This window comes from Gopherus flavomarginatus, chromosome 3, assembly GCF_025201925.1.
Source record: "Gopherus flavomarginatus isolate rGopFla2 chromosome 3, rGopFla2.mat.asm, whole genome shotgun sequence".
NCBI lineage: Eukaryota > Metazoa > Chordata > Testudines > Testudinidae > Gopherus > Gopherus flavomarginatus.
The window spans coordinates 254,549,709-254,568,046 of record NC_066619.1 but is presented as its reverse complement, the minus strand read 5'-3'; the positions used below and the strand labels follow the sequence as shown (position 1 = coordinate 254,568,046).

At 46.8% G+C, this 18,338-nt stretch overlaps 1 protein-coding gene across 2 annotated transcripts in view; it reads left to right on the top strand.

Annotated features, from left to right (window-relative positions):
- The window catches only part of NCAPG (non-SMC condensin I complex subunit G), a 38,392-nt gene extending 26,455 nt beyond the window's left edge, over positions 1–11,937 (top strand). Inside the window, exons 17-22 of one of the 2 annotated variants that reach the window (XM_050947437.1) lie at positions 3,415–3,589; positions 4,008–4,169; positions 8,089–8,233; positions 9,863–9,955; positions 10,407–10,485; positions 11,547–11,937. In XM_050947437.1, coding sequence (XP_050803394.1) covers positions 3,415–3,589; positions 4,008–4,169; positions 8,089–8,233; positions 9,863–9,955; positions 10,407–10,485; positions 11,547–11,673 — 781 coding nt within the window. In that variant the 3' untranslated portion in view covers positions 11,674–11,937. The remainder of the gene's footprint in view (positions 1–3,414; positions 3,590–4,007; positions 4,170–8,088; positions 8,234–9,862; positions 9,956–10,406; positions 10,486–11,546) is intronic. The other variant, XM_050947438.1, reaches the window with a different exon arrangement.
- Positions 11,938–18,338: the final 6,401 nt, after the last annotated feature.

Sequence of the window (18,338 nt, the reverse complement as noted above, 5' to 3'; positions counted from 1 at the left end):
TAAGTATAGAACCCAGATAGAAGAAGATGGAAACTGTGTTTTGTTGTTCAAAGAGATTGGAGTCGCTGGTGGACCTGGTCCTAAATTTTGCAGTTTTGTCTTTGACCATGAAACATGGAGATCAATCTTATCTGACTCCTTCTCCACATGCTGGAGTGCTTCACGAACCCTGTTGGAGCTCTGTACTAAATGAACATCAGCAGCATAGTCAAGGTCGGTGAGTGAGAAATCACCGATTTCAATGCCTATGGACCTGACAGAATGCTGCATTATGGAATCCATTGCCTGACAAAGGAGTGCAGGGGCCAGAATGCAACTCTGCCTAATACCAGATACTGATTTAAAAGGTGCTGACATCCGGTTCCGCAGACTAACACGGGTAGTGGTTCCGTTATGCACCTCTCTAATCAAGTCCAGCAGAGTGGTAGGGATACCTACACCTTTAAGGCCTTCCATAAGGTGACATGGTCTGCTGAATCAAATGCAGCCTTAAGATCAGTGTACGCTACATGCAGGGGCTTCCTGAACTCGTGATGTATTGCCGACAACAAGCGAAGGGCCAAAATGGCGTCTAACATGAACCTGTTCCACATAAAACCTGACTGTTGGGGATGATGCTTCCAATGTAGCAAAGACTCCAGGCGTGCCAGCAAAACATGCAAAAACACCTTCCCTGGAACTGAGAGCATGGTGATCGGCCAGTAGCTCTTGCAATCACTGTGCGGTCCCTTGCCCTCAGAGTGAGATCACAATACTGTCCTTCCAGGCAGGTGGCAGGGTTCCAGTTCTCCACACCAGATGAAAGATGGCCAGAAGTGATTGTGCTTCAGGATTAAGAGTGCAGTGTAGCTGCTCTGAGGGGATGCCATCAGCACTGCCTGCGCGTCCGTTTTTCAGTTTAGAGACACTTCATCTCATCCAATGTCGGTGCATCAGTACAAATGCCTGGATCTGGAACTGCAGTGACTGCCAGATTATCCAGCACTGAACAAGCAGCAGCTGGAGGATGGTTCAGGACACTGATAATGTTCCACCCAGTGTGAGAGAATGTCGTCATGCGATGACATGTCATTCAGGATGCTGTTTGTAATGACTACCTCTTGACTGCTGAGGTTGCGAATGGCGCAAAATGCTGGCTTCAAGTTGCCCCTGGCTAAGCCAAATTCGACGTCATCCACCACTTGGTTATAATATGCCTTGCGATGGCGGAGTTCCAGGGTATTAAATTTTCACTTCAGCTGATTACAAGTGTGCTTATCACACTGGCAGGATGCAGCCTTCAATTTTATTATCTGGAAGGCCTTCTCTGATAGCCATGGTCGGTGTGCTGGATGCCTATAGCCAATCGTCTACTCAGCAGATTGGTTGAGGGTAGAAGTGAACAGGGACCAGGGAACCTCCACGTCATCTGGCAGATTAGCTAGAGCTGAGAGTCTGTTGCTGATGTCAAGACAAAACCTGTTGGCTAAACCTGGCACACGGAGTGCGTCAATATTAAACTTCATCATCATCGCAGAGGATTTACCTGTTCATTGGCGCATCTACATCATTTGGGCGACCACTAGAAGGTGATCTGTTTTTGCTGTGCATTCCGCACCACGATATACTCTACAGGAGGCGAAGAGACGTCTATCGTGTGTAATGATGTGGTCCAACTCCGTCTGAGTGATGCCATCGTGAGAGATCCATGACATCTGATGTATGCGTCGCCACTTGAACCATGACCCAAGAATGGAAAGATTCTGAGAGGCACAGAATATAAGCAAGTGGTGAGAGTTATCATTAGGTGTGCCTGAACCATATTGACCAGTGACCTGTTCAAATCCAGTTTGCAGGGTGCCAGTAACTGCATTTAGGTCACCCAGGATCATGAGATTATCATATGGAGGGACTGTGTATACTAGCTGTTCCAATGGATCATAGAAATGATCTTTAACTGAGTCAACAGGTTCCTCTGTCTGTGCATAGATTACTATGACAGTGAGATAACCGTGCTGATGTTTAAGACGTACAGTTAGGGTTAGAGAGTTGGAGTGAAATAAATCTCTTCTAGTCTTTTGAAATTCCTTTTTATCTCCTTTTGTTCGTCTTTTCTTTCCCCTTTCCTAAATCTGTTTTTACTGCTGCCTGTGAAACTGCTTTGGGAGCTCTGATCCAACTCTTTACTGAATTTCTTAAGGAAGAGATAATATAAACAGAATTATTTTTACTTGTTTATGCTGCTGAGCACTGCAGCCAGGCATTGAAGGGTCACTGAAGGAACACTAGCAGTAGAACTTCAAAAGGAAACAGACAAACTGACCTTAGTGCTCAGCAGCTGTGTAGAGGAAACAGTTGGGCTCCTGTTTTAAATAATTAAATTAGCAGATTCAGGATTTTCAATGCAGGGTATTTGTTTTTGTGGGGCAGAGGGAGGTTGGTGGGGGAGAGGGAAAGGTGAGGTTTAAATAAACACAACAAAAATGTGGACGACTTAAACTCTCCTCCTTCCCTTCTCTGCCACTGAAAAAATATGACTGGCTACTCTTTGAGTGGCAGTTTGTGGCTAGCTAGTGTAAAAGCTAAATTGGGAATATTAAATAGTTACTAATCTATTTTTTACAATAAAAAGTGAATGTAAAGTTTCTGTTGTACTATAGATTGCTACTAAAAGGACAGTTGAATTAATTGGGGATGGGGAGAGGGAAATTGTGGTGGGGGGGAAAAATCCTTAAGTTCCTATCACTACTCTGTCAAGAGCAGGAATAAGTCACTTTATTGAGAGGATAATTTTTCACTTAACTTCTGTTGAGTCCAGTATCAAAGTGAAACTAGGATAGTGTCCCCCAATCTGGAATAATGGGCTCTGACCTCTGTTGTTAGTTCTACATGTGAGCAGGTTATCTGGTTTTATTGAGACACATTCTCTGGTTGCAGTTATATTGGCAAGAGGAGTCTGAAATCTTTATCTTTGAACATTAGTCTTACAGTATATCCCACCCAGTCACGGTCATTCTTTGTTCCAGAGTCATCACTATTAAAAATGCAATTGTGTATGTGCTATTGTGACATTGAATGTACCTTCTCTAATAGGAGGGGGATGCTAATGTACTTCCTTGGTTATCATCCCTTTAAAGCCACCCCCCTCTGCCCCCGCACTCTGGAGAGTTGCAGACTGGATTCTTCAGGGACCAACAGACAGAGAAAGGATTGTTGGATAAATAACCTGGTTTTAAACTGGCTCAGGGCCTTCTTCCTGATCCAGCAAACACAGAACCCCTGGTCCATGGTGAGCCTCAATCCTTACGATGGGATTGGAAGGTTTGGGTCTACTGAGGCCCCACAAGACACTGTGCTAGTTCTGACCTACGGATGTGATGAACTTCTGATCACATTTTCGTATTGTGTTACTAGCATTTGCCTCTTTTAAAACAGGACTAATCAGGAATGTTTTGAGGAAGCCGTTCTTCCAACTCTGCGAACACTGTTTAATGCTCCTGCATCTTCACCTTTGGCTGAAGTAGATATTGCTAATGTTTCTGAACTGTTAGTAGACCTGACAAGACCAAGTGGACTGAATCCTCAGGCCAAAAAGTCCCAGGATTACCAAGTATGTAGATTGTGGTTGATGGGGTGCTACTTTGATGTTTGTGGCTAGAGATTGCATTCCAGCAACCCAGCCACTGCTATCACTCTGTGAAGATTTCTCCCTTTGAGTCTCCTGCATAAGAGGGAAGGAGAGAGATCATCCCAAGTGACCTGTTTCTAGCTGCTGTTTTCTCATGTGGTTAAAGCAACACCACCATACTTAAATTGCTAGCAGTTATTGTTTGCTCCCTCGTGTGTGTGTGTGTGCGCGCGCGCGCACATACATAAATTGGCGCACATGCTTAAAATGCTGTTTTTTGAGAAACATCCTTTTTGCCATTTAACATAGCTGATTGGATACTTACGATAGGCACATTACATGGTCTTCTCATGTAAATAACTTTCAACCAACTTTCAGAATGTTCTTACAATTTTTCCAGGATTTAACAGTGCATGATAGCTTAGCCGTGAAAATCTGCAATGAGATCTTGATAGACCCAGCTGCACCAGATGTTCGTATTTATGCGAAAGCCTTGAGTTCATTAGAACTCAGCAAATATTTCACAAAAGATCTTCTGGTTCTACTTGACGAGATCCTTGAGGTAGGTAGTATACAAATAAATGGTTACATTGCTCTTGGTACCTTTTTAGTTGCTAAAAATTTAGTATCCCAGTAGTATTCTATAGTTTATTTTTTAGTTTATTTAACAAAGAATCTGTGTAAACTTCATACTAATCAGGATGGAATTTTTGTTTTAATCAGGATATTTATATTTTAAACAAATCTAATTAAAATGAGTTAATTTGTGGGCTGAGATCACTATGAACTATCTTGTTAAAATACAATGAACCATTTCAACCAGTGCAATAAGTTGAAGCAACATGCCATGTTTTTCATGTCATCGCAGTAAGGTTCATGATAAATGTGCTGCAGCTTGTTTTATCACATGTAAATAAAATTGAAGATAGTCCTTCACAACTTGGACTATAGAATAGACTCATAGAAGATTAGGGTTGGAAGAGACCTCAGGAAGTCATCTAGTCCAACCCCTGCTCAAAACAGGGCCAACCCCAACTAAATCATCCCAGCCAGGGCTTTGTCAAGCCAGGTCTTAGAAACTTCTAAGGACGGAGATTCCACCATCTCCCTAGGTAACCCATTCCAGTGCTTCACCACCCTCCGAGTGAAATAGGTTTTCCTAATGTCCAACCTAGACCTCCCCCACTGCAACTTGAGATCGTTGCTCCTTGTTCAGTCATCTGCCACCACTGAGAACAGCCTAGCTCCATCCTCTCTGGAACCATCCCTTCAGGTGGTTGAAGGCTGCTATCAAATCCCCCTCACTCTTCTCTTCTGCAGACTAAATAACCCCAGGTCCATCAGCCTCTTTTCATAAATCATGTGCCACAGCCCCATAATCATTTTTGTTGCCCTCCGCTGGGCTCTCTCCAGTTTGTCCACATCCTTTCTATTGTGGGAGGGGGGCCCAAAACTGGATGCAATACTCAAAATGTGGCCTCACCAGTGCTGAATAGAGGGGAATAATCACTTCCCTCGATCTGCTAGCAATGCTCCTACTAATGCAGCCCAATATGCTGTTAGCCTTCTTGGCAACAAGGGCACATTGTTGACTCATATCCAGCTTTTTGTCCACTGTAATCCCCAGGTCCTTTTCTGCAGAACTGCCGCTTAGCCAGTCGGTCTCCAGCCTGTGGCAGTGCATGGGATTCTTCCATCCTAAGTGCAGGACTCTGCACTTGTCCTTTTTGAACCTCATCAGATTTTTTTAGCCCAATCATCCAGTTTGTCTAGGTCACTCTGGCCTTTATCCCTATGCTCCAGTGTATCTGCCTCTTCCCCCCAGCTTCGTGTCATCTGCAAACTTGCTGAGGGTGCAATCCATCCCATCATCCAGATCATTAATGAAGATGTTGAACAAAACCGGCCCCAGGACAGAGCCCTGGGGAACTCCGCTTGATACCGGCTGCCAACTAGACATCGAGCCATTGATCACTACCTGTTGAGCCTGACGATTTAGTCAACTTTCTGTCCACCTTATAGTGTATTCATCTAATCCATACTTTTTTTTACTTGCTGGCAAGAATACTGTGGGAAACCGTATCAAAAGCTTTGCTAAAGTCAAGATATATCACCTCCACTGCTTTCCCCATATCCACAGAGCCTGTTATCTCATCATAGAAGGCAATCAGGTTGGTCAGGCATGACATACCCTTGGTGAATCCATGTTGACTGTTCCTGATCACCTTCCTCTCCTCCAAGTGCTTCAAAATGGATTCCTTGAGGACCTGCTCCATGTTTTTTCCAGGGACTGAGTTGAGGCTGGGAAGTCTGTAGTTCCCCAAATTATCCTTCTTCCTTTTTTTAAAGATGAGAACTATATTGGTCTTTTTCCAGTCATCCAGGACCTCCCCCGATCGCCACGAGTTTTTAAAGATAATGGCCAATGGCTCTGTAATCACATCAGCCAACTCCCTCAGCATCCTCGGATGCATTAGATCTGGCCCCATGATCTTGTGCATGTCCAGCTTTTCAAAATAGTCCTTAACCTATTATTTCACCACTGAGGGCTGCTCACCTCCTCCCCATACTGTACTGCCCAGTGCAGCAGTCTGGCAGCTGACCTTGTCTGTGAAGACCAAGGCAGAAAAAGCATTGAGTATTTCAGCTTTTTCCAGATCATCTGTCACTAGGTTGCCTCTTCCATTCAATAAGGGTCCCACACTTTCCCTGACCACTTTCTTGTTGCTAACATACCTGTAGAAACCCTTCTTGTTACCCTTCATATCCCTTGCTAGCTGCAACTCCAGTTGTGCTTTGGCCTTCCTGATTATACCTCTGTATGCACGAACAGTATTTTTATACTCCTCCCTAGTCATCTGTCCAAATTTTCACTTCTTGTAAGCGTCCTTTTTGTGTTTAAGCTCACCAAAGGTTTCTCTGTGAAGCCAAACTGGTCGCCTGTCACATTTGCTATTCCTTCTGCACATTGGGATGGCTTCTTCTTGTGCCCTCAATAAGGCTTCTTTAAAATACAGCCAGCTCTCCTGGACTCCTTTTCCCCAGATTAGCCTCCTAGTAATGAGAACTAATTTGCCACCTTTGAGTGGCCTTAGGACTATTGTGGTATTACACTGTTACCTGTGTGTCATGGGGTGGGATGGCCTTTATAAGGAATGTGGCATTAGCCCCACCTGTTACTAACTAGCTGCCTTCCAGGTAGGGGGTTTGAGGCTAGGGCTTAGGTGATAGTAGGTCACCTTGTCCTCAGATAAAAGGCGAGCAATCAGGAAGTCTTTTCCAGAAGACCATGATCAGGGAATGGTGGGGAAAGGGCTCTCTGCACAAACTAGGTGGAAGATCTGGCTGGAGATACCGACTGTGGCAGAAGCCTTTTGAGGAAGAGGCTTTAGGAAGGACCAGGCATCAGAACCTGGTTTAGCTGTTTTGCTTTGAGTTGGACTGTTTGGATTTTGAAAAGTAAACGCATTCTGGAAGAAAGGGACTGCCATTCTATTGCCATTGGCAGCTTTATTTGACACACTGGTTGGTGAGTTGGCCCCCTGCTTACACCACAGTACAGCAAATTGATGGAACTTTCTGGAAGCCCTGCCCATTGTGATGCCTGCACTACTTCCTATCCCTACAGCTCTTAATGTTCCAAAGGTGAGGGTATAAAAAAGGCTAGGGTGCCCAACTGCCTCATTTCCTTCCAACAGAGATTACATGTAGACCTGGAACCTTTACTAGGTCTTAATAGCAGTAAACATTTATGCATCCGACAAAGTGAGTATTCACCCACGAAAGCTCATGCACCAATACACAGGACTCTCTGCTGCTTTTATAGATCCAGACTAACACAGCTACCCCTCTGATACTTGATTTATACTCTTAGTGCCTTGTACATTGTAGTTTTTACCAAATAAATTGGGGATTTTAGGTTGGAGCTCTCGTATGATCACAGAGCTATGATGGGATTCAAGAAGGTCCAGGCCCTTACATGGTCTCCTCTGAAATGCTCAGAGCCACCCAGGTGCCCCAACAGGCATTGCTTTCAAAGGTTCCAATAGCTTGCTGCAGTGCTGATACACCTCCCATTAGCGTGCATGTGCAGGGACTCATCTTGAAGAATTCAGATTATTGATCAATAGCCTTCCTTTTATTTTGGCCACTAATTCTAAAATGAACAAAGGATTAATGCTGGTGACCTAAATAGTCCTTTTTATTCTTGATCTAAATTGCTATGTAACCACCGTGGTTTTTAAACTGATCCACTCTGTTGTTTCCTAAATAATTAACCTTGTGTGTTAGTATCCATAACTTAGAGAGTGTTTTATCTCCATACAAAATATGGTGCTAGTCAAATTTACTATAGTGAGGGGTGCATGATTCTCAGATACAGAAATGCCAGCATTTTGTGGATGATCGTGTATTAGAAGATATGTAGAAACTGAGCTGTTGTAGAATTAAGCAATATTAATATGAAACATTTCTATCCACAGAAGGTCAAAGATAAGTTGTGTCAAAGAGTGATTGGGAAATTCAAGATAAATTTAAGCAAAGGAAATGATATAGACAAAGACCGCTCTGAAGTAGAACAGGAAACTGGCACCACAACATCTGAGCATGTTAATCCAAATGAGGAAGGTAATGTAGTGAAAGTATGGCTAACAGGAGAATAAACTAGTCCCTGAATGTGGGTGGGGTGGGGTGTCTATATATTTTTTTTACATAGAAGCATACAGGCTTTCTCTTTACTATGAAAAGTTTTAAAGTAACAAAAATAGAAGTTGTAAATTGTACATTCTTACCCTTTTGAAAATGGACTATTTTACCTATTGATTTTTTTTTCTAGCTTTTTTACCTGTTTCTCTGCTGTTTTCCCTTTCATTTTCCATATTCCTCTTGTGTGAGAATTGCCACACACTTCTCCACCAGCAATTCTCTTCACAGTCTATTCCCAAATAAATGTTACTAACCAGGTGGGCTTTCTTTAGATTTGAATAGTCACTTATCTCTTGAATACTAGTGTCTACTAACTAGCCTGAAAACTTACCGAGTTTGAAAGTTTTCACTAGTTTTCAAGTTCTTCTTTCCTTTTCTTGCTTTGTTGGACTTGAGTTCTTTTCATATCTGCAGTTTTTCTCAAAAGAGATTTCTTATGTTTTTCAGACTAATTTTATTGGAGTGATATGTTAGCAGTGATGTCTCTTCTCAGTGTTAGCTTATGCATCTGGAGCTAGACTTTGCACTAGTAGTTGTACAGCAAGAAGCTCCCTACTCTCTACCGTTTAGGCAGCAGGTGGCCCACTTGCAGTTCCCATGCTGTCAGTAACCCAGATCTGTTAGCACCCTTCAGACAAGGAGTCTAGAAATCCTTCCAGGAACTGGTCTTGATCCGTTTCCTATCTAAATAGCTAAGCAACTGTCTTAAGTTGACTTGAAGACCACTCAGTTGGTTTTTCCTTTCTGCTGCTTTATTAGTGACTTACTTCAGGGCCTGAACTACATCATTTCAGAGTACTAAGCTCCAGCAGTCATAGCTCAGTGGGGCTGATAGACTAAAATAAATATAATTCAGAGATGTCACAAAATATGTGTAACAATTTCAGCTGTTTTCATCTTTGCATATTCTCTGTACGGGGAGTTGGTAGTGACTCCTTTGTTTAGGTTGTGTACCCTCCCTCCTCCCCCCAAATCCCTCCTCCAGCTGTGGGATAACAGCCTTTGCCTGCTGCTGGCTTATAGTTCGTTCTTTCCAGTGTGACGTTCCCACAAAGAGGAATGGAGATTCTGCATTTAGTACATGTTTTCTTACAGAGAGCGTTCTTGCATCCTGTAAAGCAGTGGTTCTCAAATTGTGGGGTGTGCCCCCCGGGGGGTGCAGAGGAATATTTAGGAGGGTGTGGGGCTGTGGCAAGCCCCCATGGGGGGGGCAGGAAGGGAGTGCCATGCTCCGTCTCCATCCCCAACTCCGCCTTTAACCCAAGATCTACTGCTAAGGAAGCCTTGGCTGTGCAGTAATTGGAGGGAGGAGAGGGGGCAGACAGATTCCATTACTGGTAAGGAGGGACGCAACTGGAAACGTTTGACCACACTGCTGTAAAGAAAACCACACTTTGCAATGGTTGCTAGTGTTTGTTCCCATTTTTTCTAAATTAAAAATGACTGAAATTTTTAAAAATGACAGCAGAGGTTTGTTTAGTTTATTTTCAGCATTGGTATATAAAGATCACATCTGTTATGATTGGCCTGATACACTGTTCTGTTACACAGAAAAGAATAAAGAAGTTGATCAAAGTCCTGTTAATGAACATAAAGATTATACACCTGCAAAGCAGAAATCTACAAGAAGCAAAGCTACTAGAGGTATGAGATGACTTAAGTTTTGTAGCTTAACATTAACAGCTACAAATATTTTTTTAAATTTAAAGTAAGGCCTATAGGAATTGCAGCAAAAATATCTTTGTTGTAGTATCAATTGCTTTAAAGCCTTTTAGATTTTTAAAACATGATCTCTGACAGAGTTTATGAAACAGTTTTCATCATTATAACAGCCTTGACTTAATAGTCATTTTCAAATAGTCTACTTTTGGACTGCCACACAATAGTGCTGGTGTCATGAAAGAGGAAAGGTAGTCTGGAAAGGTTTGAGAGTCACTGGTGTAAGGAACTACCCATGTATGGTGAGGTAAATTTGTTTAGGAAAATAGTATTGAAGAAGTGAAAAGTCTCTAGGAGTTCTAAGATGTGAAGGTTGTTTGAACAAAAGGCACATGGTCATTGTTCTGGTGATGGGTAACTTTCATTTGTGTTTTAGGGCAGAGAAAAATAAACACAGGGGCTAGGTCTGTGAACACAAGAAGAAATCGTAAAACGGTAGTGTCTGACAGTGAAAGGTAAACAGTCTTGTGTAATGAATGCAGTGTGTCTCTCCTGCCACTCTAACTTCCTTCCTTCTTTCTCGCAAGCAAACTTAATTCAAACCCTTTCATCCATATGACCTTCCTTTTTAAAATTAGGTGTTCCAAGCATAGAAGATAAACTACATGTTGACTATATATACACCTCTACCTTGATATAACACTGTCCTCGGGAGCCAAAAAATCTTACTGCATTATAGGTGAAACCGCGTTATAGCGAACTTGATTTGATCCACCGGAGCACGCAGCCCCGCCCTCGGTGTTATATCCGAATTCATATTATATCAGGTGGTGTTATAACAGGGTAGAGGTGTAGAATTAAGCCCAGACTTCTCAACAAGGGTAATAAAACATAAGTAATTAAAACCTGTCCATAAACGTTCTGTCTCCTTCAGAAGTACTAGTTAAGAAATAGTAAGGAAATTAAACAATTTCTTTAATAGCTCAGACTCAAAGCTGAGAAATCCAACCTGCATTAATTTTTTTCCAGTATATCTTCCAGTTTCGTTCGTGTGTAACAGCTACTTAGGGAAGGGTTTGTAATGTTACCTCTGCTACACTAATTGCTACTATCTTGTTACTATTCGTTTAGTTTTTTAATTTGTAAATTGATAAACTTTAGAAACCAACATTTTGCAATAAATAATTGAATGCCATTCACTTCACCCCATTACGCAGTGCTGTTATCTGTGGTATCTTAACTCTAACTGTGGACCCACATCTGCTTATGGTCAAGCACATGACCCATTAACTTCAATATGAAGTCTTTAATTTGTCTAAACAATTCGTTTTTTGTTGATAGCCCCTAAAAGCTAATCTTGCAGCTTTCCACACACTTTAACTTTTGCTTATCCCTTTGTGGTGGTCACGTGTTCTAATTGATACATAGCTATTTAAAAATAAACTTACAACCTATATCCAGTGCAGTGTCTACAGTAAAGAATGTAGTTTATTATTCAGTAGTTTCAAGGCAGTGCATTTACATTTAAATTTGCTTACAACTTTTTTGTGGCCATTTTGAAACTTTTTATGTTTAGTGGTGATGAAGTTCCAGAACCAGTTATATTGCCAAGTTCAAGACCTTCAAGACGAGCAAAAACAGCAGCACTTGAGAAAACTCGAATGAATCTCTCAAAGCTTCTGAATGTAGAAGCAGATGATTGAAGATGAGAGAGAGCGAGCGAGAGAAGTGTCCTTCATGAAAGCCGGCTCTTCACAACAGACTTACAAAAATAAGTTTTGTTTTACTGTCAATCTAGTTTTTTAATCTTTCTATAGTTGTTGTAAAAACATGAAGTTTCCAGGAATTTTACAGTATTTTAAATTAGAGTTAATTTTGACAATCAGTCCTTAGTTTGATACATATTTTCTGTTTGTGTAATAAAAGTATAAAGTCTTACTAAAACTTGATTTGTGGCTTGTAGTCTTCCCGATAAAGCACCTTAACACAGCAGCACTTCCCATCTGAAGATTTAAGTCTTATTAGCAGCAGTGAGAATTACCTTTTGAATTTTTAAAGCTAGCTGTTGTTTTTGGTGTTAATTTACAATTACTAGTGTGTGGCATGGTGTGTGTGTTCTTGAAGGCAGTATATTTTAATTATTGGCTTGTCTGTATTGCAGTGTGAGGTGCGGGACCAGGCTGATTTATAGTTTCAGTTTAAAGTGTAGAAGGGCTATTAGGCGTGGTCTATAATTGAGCAGCAACTTGTGTCTACAGGAGGTGTACCCAATATTGAAAATGTAATTATGTAGTTTTAATTCTAGGAATGAAGGCAAAAATTTGACCGTATTTTATATCCTTTTATGTAAACCCACCATTGGTTTCATACAAGCATCAAAATGCTAAATAATACAAATAATAATGTATTACCTTGGAGCCTTAATTTTTGACGAGGACACCATTGTGTTAGATGCTGCAAAACCACAGAAAAGTATGGTAGAAATAAGAACTAATGAGTAAAAGGCTATCCATTTAATATACTTTGAAATCAGGTTAATGGCAGCCTTTTCAGCACTATATACAACCGCATTGCCATCTGGTCAAAAGATCCCAGACCGTTCTCCAGCTACAGCTCTTCAGCTCATCTAACTGGAAATTTGTTATCTTTACTTTTTCTTTGAACTGAATTCTTGCTCCTTGTGCAAATTCACATGGGGGCAGCTTCAGCTTTTTGCCAGGAAATATTGTCCAGGAAGCCTTGCTTTTTCCTGTTGCTGCCCAAACAAGAGCTTCCAAAGCTGCATAGATAATTCATAGGTTAGTTACTAACTACTGTATGTTGTGTGTATGAACTTATGTCTGTGTATTAGAGAAATGTTCAAACATAACTTTTTGAGCAACTTCCCATTTTAATAGTTTTTTTGGATGGGCTGGGCTAGTAGAGATGCCATTTGTTTAAAAAACAACAAGTAAATAATCTATTCCAAATCACATTTCCCCTGCTTCTCAGAAAATGCATGGGGGAAGAAAACGACGAAGCAACTTGTTATAGACCTTCCATGCGTCTTCAGGCATTAAATATAGGATTTTGGGACTTGCTTACAGAACACAAAGAAAGTAGAATTGATGCCATTGCAGCTTTGCATGTCTTTCAGTTGTTGCCAGACATCTTTCTGCCTGTAAGTGGCTGTGGATCTTGGGGTTAGTTATCCTTGCTGGTACTGTTTGAAAGCTTGTAAACCTTTCTTTGATGCAATATTTTATCCATTTCCTTAGAATTTTGAAACCTGTGATTTGGATAGAAATTGATAAATGTGTGGATTTCCTCATAGATTCTGTGAGCTGAAGGTTCACTTTGTGAACATCTACTTTTGTGCCATAATTTTTTTGCAAGGACTTGTTTGTTCTTTCTGGAAGATGTTGGCAGGCTTCCCCATGCAGTATAGGACTTAACATTGGTAAGGAAGTACATGGGTGATTTGTAAAACTTTGGTTCTTCTTCGAGTGATTGCTCACATCCATTCCAGTTAGGTGTGCGCGCCGCGCGTGCACGTTCGTCGGAAACTTTTACCCTAGCAACTCCAGTGGGCCGGCAGGTCGCCCCCTGGAGTGGCGCCGCCATGGCGCCCAATATATATCCCTGCCGGCCCACCCGCTCCTCAGTTCCTTCTTACCGCCGTGTCGGTCGTTGGAACTGTGGAGCGCGGCATAGCTGTCCTCCACGTCCCTAGCTCTCCTTGTTTTTCTATCGTTATCTCTATTGTAGTTGTTAATTAGACTGTTAAGTTAGATAGTAATAGTTAAGTGTTAAGTAGTTGTAAATAGTTTTTCGCCGGGGGCTTAGCCCTTCCCGGCACCCGGCACCGGGCTCATGCCTGGTTCGCCGGGCTTCAAGCAGTGTGCGGCCTGCAAGAAGCCTATGCCCACCAGCGACCCCCACGACGCGTGCCTGAAGTGCCTGGGGGAATCGCATAGATCCGACAAGTGCCGCATCTGCAAGGCTTTTAAGCCAAGGACTAAGAAGGAGAGGGATCAAAGGCTCCGGACTCTCCTCATGGAGGCGGCACTTGACCCGGCGGCTTCGCAGGCCGTGATCTCGGCGCCGGCACCGGATCGCACCGGCACCGAGAAGACTCCCCGGCACCGACCTTCTCCGGCACCGGGGACAGAGCCTAGGCCGTCGAAGTCCATTACTCCGGCCAGGCACACCCGAGTGGAGCGCCCGGCCTCAGCATCGGCCGCGGCGCCGCCGGCACCGTCGACTCCGGGCCCGGCGGGTCCGTCGAGTCCGGTGCCGCCAAGCTCCCCCATGACATCTGGGGTCGAGATAGTGGTGCCATCTACACCAGAGACTTTCGCCTCGGCACGGGACCTCATAGCCATGACCGAGCCCACTCAGCTACCACCCCCGGTACCTCCGGTGCGGGTCGTGTCCAGAGGCAAGCCTATGATGTCGGCACCGTCCCGGGACTCTCGTTCTCGCTCCAGGTCCCGACGTCACGGTCGCTCCAGATCCCGCCGCCGCTCGCAGTCCCGGCACCGCTCCCCTCAGCGGTACCGGTCGCACTCGCGGCGCCGGTCGACACCGAGACGATCGCGGTCAGACTCCAGCCGCCGTTACCGGCACCGCGAGTCCAGGAGCCGATCCAGACGTTCGCCGCACCGGTCGACCTCCCGGTACCGAACCGGTGGCAGGTCCCGATCCCGGCACCGAAGCGGCGCCCGGTACCGATCCAGATCCCGGCACCGTGGCAGAACTCGGTCCCGCTCCCGGCACCGTTACGACTCCCGGCACCGGTCCCCGGCACCGAGACGATCGCCCGTGCCGGCCCGCGCGGACCCTTACCATCCAGGGTCCGCCCCGCCATGGCCCTCTAGGCAGCCGTCCGTGTCTTCGCTGGCGGACAGTGGGTACGCGCTGGGCACCGACCGGCAGGCGGCGCTGTTCAGCGAGCCTCCACAGCAGGACCCAGCCCCACAGCAATGGGGTTTCTGGACACCCTGGGCATATCATCAGGCCCAGGGCCCCCAACAGCTCCCTGCTAGGCCGGCGACTGCGGAGCGCAGGGCACCTGAGGCCTCGTTGTCTCGCCCCCCTCCCTCCCCGGATGGGGAGGAAGGATCCAAGCACCAGGACTCCACTTTGGCTCCTGAGGCAGAGGCGAGGGCCGAGGGAGACCCCCCTTTAGACACCCTCTTGCCGGGGGTCTCCTCATCTTCTTCCCCTGATGAAGCGGTGGCTGGGACCTCCTCCAACAGCCCCCCCCCGCTGGACCTCAGGGCGCACCAGGACCTCCTCCGGCGAGTAGCCCAAAACCTGAGTCTACAAGCCGAGGAGGTCTCGGAGGTAGAGGACCCTATTGTCACCATCCTCTCGGCAGACGCTCCCACCAGGGTCGCCCTGCCGTTCATACGGACCATCCAGGCCAACGCCAACACCATCTGGCAGTCTCCGGCCTCCATTCCTCCCACTGCGAAGGGCGTCGAGAGGAAGTACATGGCTCCTTCTAAGGGCTACGAGTACCTCCACGTACACCCGACTCCGTGTTCCCTGGTGGTCCAATCCGTCAATGATAAAGAGCGTCATGGTCAGGAGGCTCCAGCCCCCAAATCCAGGGAGGCCAGGCGGATGGATCTCCTCGGCCGTAAGGTGTACTCGGCTGGGGCGCTGCAACTCAGGGTCTCCAACCAACAGGCCCTGTTAAGCAGATACGCCTTTAACTCCTGGGTGGCAGCAGACAAATTCAAGGAGCTGTTGCCACAAGATGCTCGTCAGGAGTTTGCGGCCATCTTAGAGGAAGGCAAGAAGGTCGCACGCACGTCCTTGCAAGCCTCTCTGGACGCTGCGGATTCGGCTGCCCGTACCCTCGCGTCGGGTGTAACAATGCGTCGCCTCTCCTGGCTGCAGGTTTCCGGCCTTCCGCCGGAGCTCCAGCACACAATACAGGACCTTCCTTTTGAAGGCCAAGGGCTGTTCTCGGACAAGACAGACCCTAGACTCAAGAGTCTAAAAGACAACCGAGTCATCATGAGGTCACTGGGGATGCACACTCCAGTGACGCAACGCAGACCCTTCCGGCCGCAGCAACAGCAACAACAGCGCAGGCCGTATCTCCAGTTCCGCCAGCGGCAGGACCTTAACAGGCGCCGCGGCAGGAACGGAAGGCGCAGGCACTCGGGGAACCAAGGGGGCCAAAACCAAGGCTCCTCTAAGCCCCCGCCTGGTCCCAAGCCTTCATTTTGAAGGTGCGCCCGAGGGCGCAGTAACAGTTTCCCCATTGGATCCTTTCCCCCCGTTTTCCAACCGCCTTTCTTTTTTCCTCCCGGCGTGGTCCCTAATAACATCGGACCGCTGGGTCTTACGCACGGTGCAGTCGGGATACCGCCTGCAGTTTGTTTCATTTCCTCCTCCCCGCCCCCCTTCCTCGTCCCTCTTCAGGGACCCCTCTCACGAGCAATTCCTTCGGCAGGAGGTGCAGACGCTCCTCGGCAAAGGAGCTATAGAGGCGGTGCCGGAGAACGAGAAAGGCAAGGGGTTTTATTCCCGCTACTTTCTGATCCCCAAGGCCAAGGGAGGCCTCAGGCCCATCCTCGACCTGCGAGAGCTCAACAAGTACCTGGTGAAGTTGAAGTTCCGCATGGTTTCCTTGGGGACCATTATCCCATCCCTGGATCCGGGAGACTGGTACGCCGCCCTCGACATGCAGGACGCGTATTTTCACATTGCTATCTGGCCACCCCACAGACGTTTCCTTCGCTTCCTTGTGGGGTCTCTGCATTACCAATTTGCAGTCCTCCCATTTGGCTTGTCCACGGCCCCGAGAGTGTTTACGAAATGCATGGCAGTTGTTGTGGCGCAGCTTCGGCGCAGTCGTATCCACGTGTTCCCGTATCTGGACGATTGGTTGATTCGTGGCACGTCGCACCAACAAGTCTGCAGCCATGTCCGTGTGATCACCGACATGTTCGCCGCTCTGGGCCTCTTGGTGAACACAGACAAGTCCACCCTAGCCCCCACACAAAGGGTGGAATTCATCGGGGCCGTCCTGGACGCCACTGTGGGCAGGGCCTTGCTGCCATTGCAGCGGTTCCAGGCCTTGTCGGCCATCGTGCAACGGCTACAGACAGCCCCCTTGACGTCAGTGAGGACGTGTCTAACCCTGTTAGGCCACATGGCGGCCTGTACTTTCGTGACCAATTACGCTCGGCTCCGCATGAGGCCACTCCAGCTGTGGCTCATCGGTCATTACAGGCCGACAAGACAGCCACTAGATATGTTAATCACGATCCCCCAGGGGGTCTTAGATTCTCTCGACTGGTGGCTGGACCAGTCAGTGTTGTGTGCGGGTCTCCCCTTCCACCCATCTCAGCCCTCGGTGTCCCTAACAACAGATGCCTCAGATCTCGGCTGGGGGGCCCACGCAGGGACCCTGAGGACGCAGGGCCTGTGGTCCCAGGAGGAGGTGCGGCTACACATCAACATGCGGGAGTTGAGAGCGGTCCGTCTTGCTTGTCAAACGTTCTGTCATCAGCTCCAGGGTCGTTGTGTCGCGGTGTTCACCGACAACACGACGACCATGTATTATATCAACAAGCAGGGCGGCACCAGATCCTCCTCCCTGTGCCACGAGGCGATACGACTCTGGGACTTTTGTGTAGCCCACTCCATTCACCTCATGGCTTCCTTCCTCCCCGGAGTACGGAACACGCTGGCGGATCGATTGAGCAGATCCTTCCTGTCACACGAGTGGTCCCTCCGCCCAGACATCGCCCTCTCCATCTTCCGGAGGTGGGGTTATCCCCGGGTGGACCTCTTCGCGTCCAAAGGGAACAGGAAGTGCCAAGCGTTCTGCTCCTTTCAGGGCAGGGAGCCCGGGTCGATAGCGGATGCCTTCCTCATCCAGTGGTCGACCCACCTGTACTATGCGTTTCCCCCATTCCCGTTGGTCCACAGGGTCCTTCTGAAGGTGCGCAGGGACAGGGCTCACGTGATCATGGTAGCCCCGGCGTGGCCCAGACAGCACTGGTACCCCATGCTGCTGGACCTGACCATAGCCGACCCAGTTCCCCTGCCCCTTCATCCGGACCTGATTACCCAGGAGCACGGGACCCTCTGTCACCCGGACCCGCAGTCGCTGCACCTAGCGGCGTGGCTCCTGTGTGGCTGACTGGCTCTGAGCTGCGCTGTTCCACGCCGGTGAGGGAGGTGCTCTTGGGCAGCAGGAAGCCGTCCACAAGAGCGACATATTTGGCCAAATGGAAGCGCTTCTCCTTTTGGTGCGTGGAGAAAAATCTCCGCCCTATGGAAGTTTCAGTAGCCGACATCTTAGACTACATTTGGTCCCTCAAAGGGCAAGGTCTGGCCATATCGTCGTTACGAGTCCACC